Genomic DNA, 11,291 nt, shown 5'->3' with positions numbered 1-11,291 from the left:
TGAGGAGAAGGCAGCAAGGCTGCTGAAGGCAGGGTTGTCTTAGGCTGATCCCAGGTGCTTATTGACTTATAATGTAATTTGTTTCTTCTGACAGTTGTCTCTTGCAAAGGATAACTGTCCTCATCCCCACTGAGAACAGCAGGAGTTGGCAGCCACATCTGAATGCAGCTTTTCTTGGCCCTGTTAGACTATCCCAAACAAAAGAAACCCCCTTGTTTATGAAAAGAAATACTAAAGAAGTGACCTTTGCTCCATTAGTAGAATTTTATTTATCGGTTCATTTTAATCATGTGAACTCTTGAAGGATTTTGATTTGTTTTGTAACTTTAAGGACAAAAAAAATAGACAAAAGTGGATGCTAATGCTCTTGAATGAGTTATTTAATATCTAACGAGCGGTTTCATCACTAACAGTCAGACTTGTACTTTGACAATAAGCTCCAGTTTTGGGGAGTGACTATCTCAGCCCCATCAAGCAGCTTGAACTGCTGAGCAGAGTGTAAAGCCCAGCTCAGCCTGCAGAGTGTTAAGATCCTTGTGATTTGTCACCTATTTATTCACATCAGCTGTTGCAAGGAAAGCAGCCAGTGCTGATGCAAAGTAGAAAACAGATGCTTGTACTCCCAAGCCCACCCTGAAAAATCCTCTTCTGTAGAACACAGGCCATGTCAATACTGCTGTTGGGGGGAAAAATATCATCTGTGTCTGAGAGCAAAATCTAAGCGGCTTGGAGAAAAAAAAAAAGACTTGCAAACAAGTGTCAGAAAAGATGCCCCAAACTGTATCTCATACAGGGCAACTTCCTCTGGCAGAAACTTTGTCTTAAGATCCCCGAGGTGTAATATTGAGGAAATGCAGTGGTCAGTGTCACAGACCTGCTCTTAAAATCACACTTTGCTGGGTCACTGTGCATAACAGTGACCTAGCATTGCTTTCTGTAAGAGCTGACCTGAAGCACCGTGATGGAGCACTATGGGGTTTTCTTTTCCTTGTAAATCATATGGAAAATGGTAAAGTTTGTTAGCAAGATGGCAGGAGCAAGGGCAATACTAGATTACATTTGGTACAAGAGGAGAGAACTAGTTTTCACTGAGTCTGAACCTAATGCATCCAATACCCTTTAGATGCAGATCAAGAAATGCTAAATTGATGTTATTTGTATTATACTGCAGCAACCTGATCCCTGTTATGTGAAGGGTATTTACTTGCCTTCTCCTTATCATGAGGCTAGGAGAAACGCCCAGGGCAGAAACAATGCCAGATGGAGAAGAAGGACAGCTGGACTAATACTTGGCTCAACCCATCATGCCTTTCCAATGTGGCAGCTAGAAGTTAGGTGAGATACCACCGAGCATCTGAGTGACACAAGCTGTTGTCCTAGGTTCCTTCTATCTCGTTACGGAGTAAAAATCAAAAGCTGCTACCAGGAGATGCGACACCAGCCTGTCATAAATGCAAAAGGGGCCTCTGGGATTCAAAGCTTGGCTTTTGATGAGGAGACTTGCAGAGCAGCAATGCACTCCCCCACCAGGCAAGCAGCCTCTTTGGCTGTGCCCCTGTGTACTGAAAAGCCACCTGCCCCATGTCCATAGTTGTGGACTACTGGAAGCTTAACTCCCCCCTGGCTCAAGACCTCTCTCTCCAGTCTCACGCACCACCTGGATGGCCTCAGGCCCACCTTCACCTTGATATCCTGAGCTCTCCGCAGCGAGGGCTCAAGGGAACAGCATCTGTCAAAGATATCTTTGGTAGTGCCAGGGTCAGGGGAGAGACTCCAGCTCTCCACTTCCCTGGTTCCCCCTAGGGTTACCCTGTGTATGCCCGGGTAGATGTAAGTTAAGCCATCCCCATTCCGGATGAAGTTTTTCACCCAGGGAGCGTGAACCTTGAGTACTTGTCCCCTGACAGGGAAGAGCTCCTTGTCCCCCACCAGCTGGTGGGCTCCAATGCCCGCACAGTTGACAACGACGTTATATTCGCTGTGCAGCTCCCACAAGTCTGCAACTTTTCTGGTGTACATCTGGACGCCAGTTGCTTTCAACCTGCAAAAAGACTCCAGAAGTGAGGCAGAAAAGAAACCCCTAAACCCTTACGTGATTATTATGCACATTAAGTAAACGAGATAGATTGCCTTTAATGTACTGTTCAAAACCAAACAACAGATGGGACAAAAAGCAAGAAAACGCCATGGGGTTTCTGTCCGTGATTTGTCTGATTTGATCTCATCAAAGCTATTTTTTACCTTGTTTTGGGCTGGAAAAGATACAAGCAGTTGATCAATATTAGAGAAGCGTTTGGCATAAGACCCCAGGCAGACTGTCAGGTCCTCATGGTCTCATTGATTCATTTCTATAACAGTACCAAGCTTTAACAGCTCAAGCAAGCTGAAAAATGACAGATTTACTCACCAAGTTACTTCTGCTAGCGATGGCGCCATTGTACTACGTCCCTTTTAAATGGGCCTGTTACATGCCATTGCATTCATTCCCAACTCACCTCCCTGACACCAGGAAGCACTTAGTCATCCAGCACCATGTGCAAAGCCCTAGGGCACCCAAGACATCCCTGCAGGCTGGGCAGATGTGGCATGGGACCCTCAGGAGACACATGCCCTTCTAGAGCAGCAGCCAGGAGTCACTATACAGGAGTGATTGCTCCACAGCCAGGAGCATTATACATCCACGTCTGCTCTTCAGCAAAATTGACCCCTTCTTGAGCTTCACCTTGGAGATAAGTTTCAAGCCAAATTCCACCCTGAACTTGCCTGAATCTTGAAGCCCTTCCCCATGGAAAAACATTGGTGTGAGATGGAGTCACTGCATGCTGTCAGCTGGACCCAGTTGATGGGGGTCTTTAGTGGGGGTTTTAGCATAAGCAAGTCAGGAGACAGGACACAGATGATGACGCAGTAAATCCTGCAGCAGGGAATCCTGTTCTTTGCAACATTCTGACAGCTGGCAAAGTGATCAATCCCACTGTAAAAGCAGTGGATTCCCACAAAATGGTGACCGAGCCGAGGATCCAGGGGGCAGTTGATGCTCTGGGGCCTGGGGGTTTGGTGCAGCAGGACACTGAAGCTGGCTGGGAAGAACAGGGAAGGTCTTATGCAGCAGCTCTGGCTGGGGAATTTGCTGGGAGAGCTCAGAAGTGTTGTAACTGGGACTTTGCCATCACACCATAAAAGATACACCAATAAAAAACCTGCTGAAAACTCCTGAATTCAGGCAAGCAAGTGGCAAAAAATTCCTGAAGTCCATTTTTGGACCAGCAAGATGGTCACAAAAACAATTTTCCTTGTGGATTGCCAGAAGAACGGTCTATAAATACTGCTCAGGTCATTAGGGGTTTGAGAATTAGTTACGTATTTAATATGCTCTCACTTCTTATCACCAGAGAAAAGAGAAAGAAAAGGAGCTTGATCGTCTTATTAGAGTACATCCTTTGAGAAATAAGAAGGCTATAGCAGGAATAAGAAGAGAGCAGAAATCACATGGCAGACTAAATGGGTTGTACAACTTAGTTGTGCTTCAGCAGAAATTTCTGATTCGGTTAGGCAATGCAACATGACAGAGCATGTGCACTGAGAGAAGACAGCACAGACCTCACGTGGCACTGGTGCCACTGGAGTACTCCCAGCCTGGCTGGCTGCTAGGATAAGAAACAATTTTACACATTTTGCAGTGAGGTGAAAGGCATCCAAACCACCAGCTGAGCTGGCAGTTTGTACCACAGTGTCAGTACACGTCTCTTTACTTAACCTCAAATTAGCTTGCAGCCTATTGCACTCTCAAGCGGAGGCAGCTATTTGCTCACTTATATGGACTAAATGCATATCCCTGGTGTCAGAACCTTTTTAGATCTGTATCTTGACTCTCCTATGGTTCTCCAAAATCCATGTATTTGGGGAAATTTGGAAACTGGCAAATTTTCTAACTTTCACGTCAATCCAGGCATGAACTCTGAAGCCACGACTCCTCAGAGTGAGTGCATCACCCATTTCACATAGGAAAACATTTCCAAAAGGTTTGTTACAAGATGATGCTATTTGACTTTTTTTTTTTTTTCACCTGACTGGATTAACAGATTACTCCAGCTGTTGACCAAATTTGTGATTAATTGGTCCAGGTTAAGCGCAAAATTTTCACAGCTAAGACATCTTCCCAGACATGCCTATTCTCCCAGGGGTCGGATATATCGTCAAGAATAGAGGAATATTATTTGGGAAGTTTGACAGATGAGGAGCACCCACACCTTTTTTTAGGACATGGCAAGTTCCTGATGTAACTTCAAGGTCTGGCTGGCCAAGCATGGCCCCTGTGGCTATGTCAGTCCTATGCCCAGAGGTGCTCCCACTTTAAATCCTACTGTACAGCCACACCGGTAGAAAGCGGCCATTGCATAAATGGGGCCTTTCATATTCTGGAAAGATTGGGTATTTCTTGTGCTTCTCTCCAAGGAAGAGCTTGCTGCATTTTCCCCTGTTAGAAACAGCCCTTTTCCAGTTTTGTTCAAACCTAAGGCTTTCAAGGAGTCCCCAGCTCACCCCCAGTCCCTCTGCCTGGGTTTCTCTCTACATGCCCAGGCGGCAGCAAAACCAACCTTTTCTCCAGCCACAGGAGGTAAGGTGGACAGTCACATTTCAGTGTCGTAAAGGCTTGACCGAACTGGTGCTGTGGAAACCTTTGGAGTTCTGCTTTGGACATTGGTCGAAATCCCAAGACAACATCTGACCAGAAAGGTAACTCTTCCTTGGGAGTGTTTTTAAAGACCTGCCACCTAAAAGGACACAGAGAAAAAGCTGCAAAACACAGCTGCTATCACTCTGCCATGTTACGTGTCATGGGAATCTTAGCATAAACCCAGGAACTCAGGAACCTGTTCTCACTCATCAGTGCAGCTCTGCAAGGTTAACAGCAATGGCGAAACATTGCTTCCTGCTGCTGCAATACCTGCCTTGGCAAACAGGCAGAGGGCTGCCACAGCCAAGCTTGAGGGTGACACACCAGAGTAAATAAACAGGTGTTCTTCCAGCTATACTGTATGTACTTCCTTCCACATGTAGAAGTACAAAGTCCCCTTCACACAGAGTCCCCACCATGGCTGCAGCCACCCTGGATGGACCTTCAGGTAGGGCCATTTGCACACCTGGTCACAGTTTTTTGAGTATTCATAAAGCTACAGAGTCCCCAGCCTCAACACTCCCGAATTTCTGTGTATATGACAGGCAGCATAAAATACCTCCAACACCCCCCCCCCCCCGCCCAATTGCATTCCTATACCTAGCTGCTGAAGCTGGAACATCCTGCAGTCCCATCCCTATGGAGACCACCCCTGCTGCATGCAACTGGTGGACAACGGTCTGGAAAACATCAGTTATTAAAAGACATTTGGTGCTGGCCAGTCTTGAAAGGTTTCTCTGTGCACACCTATGTATGAATTTTCCTTGAACGTACATTGTATCTGCGCAGCTGCAGGGCAGTTTCTTGGGAGTATGGTCATAAGGGCCACTTCGTGAAGAGACTACACCTGAGCTCCAGCAAGGAAAACATCTCTGCCTGCTCCAGCACACAGTATAACATACTAAAGGCTGCCCCAATGGGCCAGTCTTACCCAGAGACAAGGTGAATGCCAGCCTCTGAAGCCTCAGCTGACTGGCTGATGGCAAAAAGGTAAGTGAAGGTCTCTTTGAACCACTGCTTCTGCACATGGATCGGTGTGCCTGCATGTAAACAAAACCAAACACTGCCGAGAGGAATAATGCAAAGAAGAGAAGCATACAAGCCAGTGTTGGGGAGATGGGACAGATGGGGAATACAGGTCATGGCACTTTACTTCCTGAACCTCTGTTATAGCTGCACATCTGCACACGCAGCTGCATGAGGTGCCATGGGCAATGCCACGCCAACTTGCACACACCTGGGTAGGTGTGAGGGATGAGCATCCCAGCTGCAACATCACTCGTTGTGTTGGGACTGAACTGGTCTGAAAAGACCGTCACAGAGCAGCTAGGACAAGTCTCCAAGATGCACAGTGCTGTGGACAGGCCGATGACTCCAGCACCAACCACTGCGACCTTGGGTGCTGCCATCTCCAGGATGCAGAGCCAGAGGAGAGAGGTATCTACCTGCATTTGGAAATAACATATCCTGTGTCACCAATATCCCTGCCGGACACCCTCGTCAGGCTACAAAATACCCATACAAGATGTAACATAACCCCCCCTGGGACAGCTCATTGAAGACTAGCTGCTGCATGCAGCCAAGGCTAAGGTGAGGATTAAAAATGCCATCAGCCTTCAGTACAATGACAAATTTTTGAAAAGTATTTCAATAGCCACTACATCCTCAGCACAAGAGCAAAGGGCAAGAGAGCAATCTGTATGTACAGCACTGCTGTTTGGGCTGTAGCGCTCTGGGGCAAGGTTTTTTCAGTAAAACCTGAGGGAGTGAGGCACCTGTCAAGTTTTCTATCATTGCGTCAGGGGCAAAGGCTGGAGCTCTGGGGAAATTGGCTTTTAGGCACCATGAGCAAAAAGGGTGTCTGAACATCAGGATCTCTAGCAATAAGGTCTGTCACTGCCTGGGCAGCAGCAGCAAATCTCACAGGAGGCAAACTGGATATGCAAAGGGTCCAGTGCATTATGGAAGATGTTTTTCTTAACACACATCTTAGTTCCCCTGCTGTGCAGGGCTCCCCCTCTGACCCTGAGGACTGGGTTACCTGCTTAGTTCTGTCCTAGAAATTTTAGCTATTAATGCATAGTTTCACAGGGTACAGCCTGGCTGTTCCCACTGCCACATCCAAAAATTGTCTGGGCCATGATGCCTTGGTGGGAAAAGTGTTGGAAGAAAAGGTACCTGTACCCCGGGGGATTTTGTGCCCCTAGTGACCTGAGGTCTCCAACCCACCCTTGGCACCTGCACCTGCCAGCGTGACCCACTGCCTTGGACAGATTTGTGGGCATCCAAGGCTGCCATGCTCTCCTGGCAGCACACAGTGGACCCAGGAGCCAGCTAGCCTTGCTACCCTAAGAGCCTGTATATTTGCCTCTCTCTGCCTTGCTTTATAACTTGCTCTATGTCCTGGAGCAGCTCCACTCAGCACCTTCAACTGCTGATTGCTACTCCAGGAGGTGCAGCGTCTCTATTTTCCCTTGTCCTGGCCAAGTTTTGGAGCTCGGCACCTGTCCTGGTAAGTGGTGTATAGCTCCTGGTTGATAAATCACCTGGCCACCTGGCCCAGCAAGGTGCCAGGCTATGTGCCTGGCCATGGCCAGCTAACAGGTTTCACACCAGTGGAGCCACAAAGCACAACTGAACCACGCATCTTGGTGCATCCTGCAAACTCCCTGAAGCCAGGAACTACATGGACCCAAAAGAGACTGGGCAACCTCAGAGGTGAGAAATCCTTCAGCAGTTTTGAAACAGGCAAGCTGGGGTGTACCTGCTGGCTCAGGCACTCCTTAGAGGCATTACTGTCAAAAGCTGAGCACAGATGCAAGGGGAGAATCTCCTTTGCCTATGGCTCTTAACATTTTCCTGGAGCATTTACCAATATTATACAAATACTCTTGGAGATGATGCTGAGTGAAATGGACCTTTGGTCTTGCTCTCTTATGGTCTTCCTTTGTCCTATGGGACTCACTCATCCATGACTGTAGAAACCCAGCCTCACTAGTTGCTTTCTGAGAAACTAGTGCCTGCAGTTAGTCACAAGGACAGGCTGGTTTCCCATCTTTCTGTGGCTTTTGACATCTTTGATGTAAATTTAGGCAAGACAGACTGTGGGATTATGATAGGTCAGATTTATTTATGAGATCCTCGCCCATAACCCTTCACATGACTTCCCTCTTACCCCTGAGGTTTTACTTCCTAATATTTGATGTCCCTACTATGCAGGAAGGGAGAAAGGAGCAGGCACTGTTGTCTGTCACCGCATTCCTTCTGCATCACAGCTGAGGGTTGTTACAACCCCTCTTCTTCCTCTCAGGGCAATGCTTAAGTTTCTTCCTGTTAATTATTACATCTTCTTTCACAAGCCAACTATAACAGTGTCCACACAGCAGGGAAAGAGGACGCATTGCAGGGGTAAATATGAGCGCTGAACCAGAACTGCTGGCCTGCATGGCTGCCACCCACAAACGCTATCTGCAAAAATGCTGGGGAAAGGGAAAGGGAAGGGAAGGGAAGGAAGGGAAAAAGGAGAAAAAAAGGGAAATGAAGGGAAGGGAAGGGAAAATACTAGTAGCAAGAAATTAGAGGGGTTAATGATGTTTAAATTACTTAGGAAAATTGGTTCTGAGAAATGTCTCTAAACACATTTTTATTCACAAACCTTCTAGCTCAGCACTGGCAGCTGTGGAAATGGTGTGTGGCTCAGTCCGCTCAGTGAGCCTCCCAGCAGTCCATGGACAACCACAGTTCAGCTTTTTCAGCTGCCCCTGGAACATATACGATGGGTACATTATGCATCTGCCAGTTGCCCCTCACTGCTCTTGTTTGCTGAAGCCCTTGAACTGTGATGGATCAAATTTCCTGACTGACCTCCCTGTCGCTGAGGTAGTAAGGGGAGCTGCAGCTCCGTGGAGGTTTAAGTTTCACAAGTCTTCCCAGTTTGGATGAGATTTTCATAGATGACCTGGTTCAGTATCAACTGATTCCAATGCTGCAATAGCCCGTGAGGGCGAGAAAGGGCTGCTGGTGGTACTGGAGCCTGTAGGAATGGCTCAGAAGGCTACGATGCGCACCTGTTGAATGCATGTTTTTTCTAGCACTTAATGCTGCAATCCAGGAGCACGTCAAGCCTTCATGTGCCAACGTGCCAAAAACTAACCAGGCACAAAGCAAGAGGCTGCACACAGCTTGTATTGGCAAGTACAGCTTGGGCTTTGCAGAGCCACTGACCCCGCTATGAGTGCAAGACACACCTGTGGCTCTGCCCTGGCAGCGCAGCCTGCCTCAGCTGGCAGCCCTGCGCTTTGCTGGGAGAGCACAGGAGGAGAAACTATTTTTAGCTGATGCAGCAGGCCAGCTTAGTGCCAGCAGGGATGACACTTCTCACTCCCTCAGACTGGCTTGTGCTGACGGTTTTGCAAAAATCAGCATTTAAAAGGTAGGTCAGTTGCAGTAACTGTTGGGGAGGGAGGTGAAGGGTATCAGGTATTGTTTAGCTCCCTGCCCTTTCTTAGTGTCAGAAAAAATGGGACAGAAGCCAGATAGAGCCACCTGGAGCTGTACCTCCCCAGCAAAGAGTATACCAGCTGCCTGACGTGGCCTTCCTGCCCCTGCCACCCTCCTGCTCCTCCCAGGCCAGAATGAATTCTTTTTAAAAACGCTGAGATATTTTGTGATGTGACTTAATCTGCCAGCTCCCACAGCTGAGAAGAGATAATGTCAGCCTCATGTGATGCAAGGGGGTCCTTACTCTTTCTCACCTCACATAGCTGTGTATCACCACTGAGTTCCTCTATCCTTCAGCCTTAACATCATTGTAGCAGTGGATAACGTGATCAATATGGATAAATATACTGCTCCCCAGCACACATACATGCACACACACACACACATGCACACCCACTGCCAGGAGCAGCTGTAGCCTCTTGGCCCACGGTCCTTTCAGGGTGCCCCTCAGGCTGTGACAGTCCCTGGGAAACCAGCATCCCTCAGCTGGAAGAGATGCACAAACACTATGGCTTTGGCATATCTGCACTGCAGGCATGGCCCCTCGCCATACCCTCTTCCCCCGACAGCCCAGCTCCCTGTGTGTGCTTCCCTGGCAGGCTGGCCGCTCTCAGCTTGTGTCACAGCCCGGCTGAACTACCAAATTCAGCATATTTACACGCCCAAATGAGCATTTGAAAAAGCCCAGTTGAACTGTTGACTGGAAAATGGATGAGCAAGAAGTAACTAAAGACAACAAAAACCTGTTACATGTCCTGCAGTGGGATTTTTTTTTTTAACTAACTCTCACCGTATCAAAGTGCTGAAAAATTGTTCTGGATCGCCTGGAGCCTGTGGTACCGGGGAGCAAAGGCTCCTGCCTCCCTGAACTGCTGCACGGGTTCCTTGCCCACCAGGGTGGCGGCAGCCACTGTCCCCACCCATCCCTGACACTTTCTCCCTCCCTTTTTTTGCAGGTCACATTTTTGTGTATTCACTTCAATAGTTTACAAGCACCTTTGGTGTTGCTTCCCTCAGCCTTACCCCAGAGAGGCGTTTTGCCAGGCTCTTTGCTAGTTACAGACGCTCATGCACCCTGATCCATTCCTGGGGGTCTGCTGAGGAGGGGACCCTGATCTGGGCCTTTTGACTCTGGCCTGGTCCCTGTCATTTGAACTGCTCTGTGAGATGTGGCACCTGCCACAGGAGGAAGGCCGGGATGCTCTCTCTTGACCAAAACAGAGGACACCAGAGCTCCCTGGGACCCCCTCGGCCTTTGTGCAGGTGCCTCTGAGCCACCTCCACAGGAGACCCCGAGGCTGCCAGGGAGGCCTCGGCTCCCCTTCCAGAGAGCAGTTCGCCTCGCACACCCAGGGAAATGGCACCTAAAGGACGGGAGGCTGCACCCGCCCTATGAGCTACCGACAATAACCTCCCCCAGCAGCACCCACACGCTGCGCCATGCTCCTGCTTGTCTGAGAAACGGGAGCGGTCTGCGGCCCTCACCCCCCGCAGGAGGGACGGCCGGGCCGCTGCCTCCCTGCGCGGGGAGCAGGCAGAAGCTGAGGGCGGGCAGGCCCCGCGCCCCCGCCGGGCTCCCGCCGCCCCGGCCGCAGCCCCGGCCCCGGTGCTGCCGAGGCCCGGTGCTGCCGAAGCCCAGCCCAGCCCCGCCTGCGCCCAGCGCGCCGGCCAGTGCCCCGGGGAAGCCTGTGCCCTCCCAGCGCTGAGTCCCCAGGCAACCGCGCCGGCCCCGGCCCTCCGCTGCAGAAGGGTCCGCCATATAACGTCTCCCTCTCCGGCCGTTAGTACGGCCCAAAAAGCAAACCAGGGCGAGGAGGCAGTACCTGGTGAGGAGGAGGGCCCCAGCCCCGCCGAAGCGTCGCCCTCCTCCGCGCGTTGCCGGGGGGCACACGGGCGCTGCCGCCGCTCCCCGCCCCGAGGCCGCTCCCCAGGCGCCGGGCTGCGCGGCCTGGGCTCATGAAGGAGCCGTTTGTGCCCTGACAGCGGCCACGTCCAGCGCTGGCACCTCTCCCGGCAGAGCCTGGCAGCCTGCTGGCCGTCCCGGCACTGTGCCCTTCGCCCCCGGCCGATAACGCTTCTTGATTTTCTCCGTGCGCTCTGCAGGAGGCTCAAG

At 50.0% G+C, this 11,291-nt stretch overlaps 1 protein-coding gene across 5 annotated transcripts; it reads right to left on the bottom strand.

The window, feature by feature from the left end:
• Positions 1-245: 245 nt before the first annotated feature.
• Positions 246-11,291, bottom strand: DDO (D-aspartate oxidase). 5 transcript variants are annotated; one of them, XM_056344253.1, is made up of 5 exons: positions 11,002-11,291; positions 5,916-6,123; positions 5,610-5,718; positions 4,599-4,775; positions 246-2,041 (listed from the first exon to the last, which is right to left on the bottom strand). In XM_056344253.1, exons 1-5 carry the CDS (start codon positions 11,134-11,136, stop codon positions 1,474-1,476), a joined length of 1,197 nt encoding a protein of 398 aa, XP_056200228.1. In that variant the 5' UTR covers positions 11,137-11,291; the 3' UTR covers positions 246-1,473. The 5 variants fall into 5 exon arrangements, with proteins under 5 accessions (XP_056200228.1, XP_056200229.1, XP_056200230.1 ...); XM_056344254.1 differs by lacking the exon at positions 5,916-6,123 and adding an exon at positions 8,334-8,439 and having other exon boundaries at positions 11,002-11,287; XM_056344255.1 differs by lacking the exon at positions 11,002-11,291 and adding an exon at positions 8,334-8,439.

Source organism: Falco biarmicus, chromosome 6 (genome assembly GCF_023638135.1).
Source record: "Falco biarmicus isolate bFalBia1 chromosome 6, bFalBia1.pri, whole genome shotgun sequence".
NCBI classification, from domain to species: Eukaryota; Metazoa; Chordata; class Aves; order Falconiformes; family Falconidae; genus Falco; species Falco biarmicus.
This window is presented reverse-complemented; position numbering and strand designations above follow the sequence as displayed.

What these genes read in the sequence shown, in the direction of transcription:
- DDO (XM_056344253.1), bottom strand. Translation starts at nt 11,136, where the DNA reads ATGAGCCCAGGCCGCGCAGCCCGGCGCCTGGGGAGCGGCCTCGGGGCG. An exon ending in CATCCCTCACACCTACCCAG is followed by an intron (nt 5,719 to 5,915) that starts GTGTGTGCAAGT and finishes GTTTACATGCAG; the next exon opens with GCACACCGATCCATGTGCAG. An exon ending in GGCATTCACCTTGTCTCTGG is followed by an intron (nt 4,776 to 5,609) that starts GTAAGACTGGCC and finishes GTGTCCTTTTAG; the next exon opens with GTGGCAGGTCTTTAAAAACA.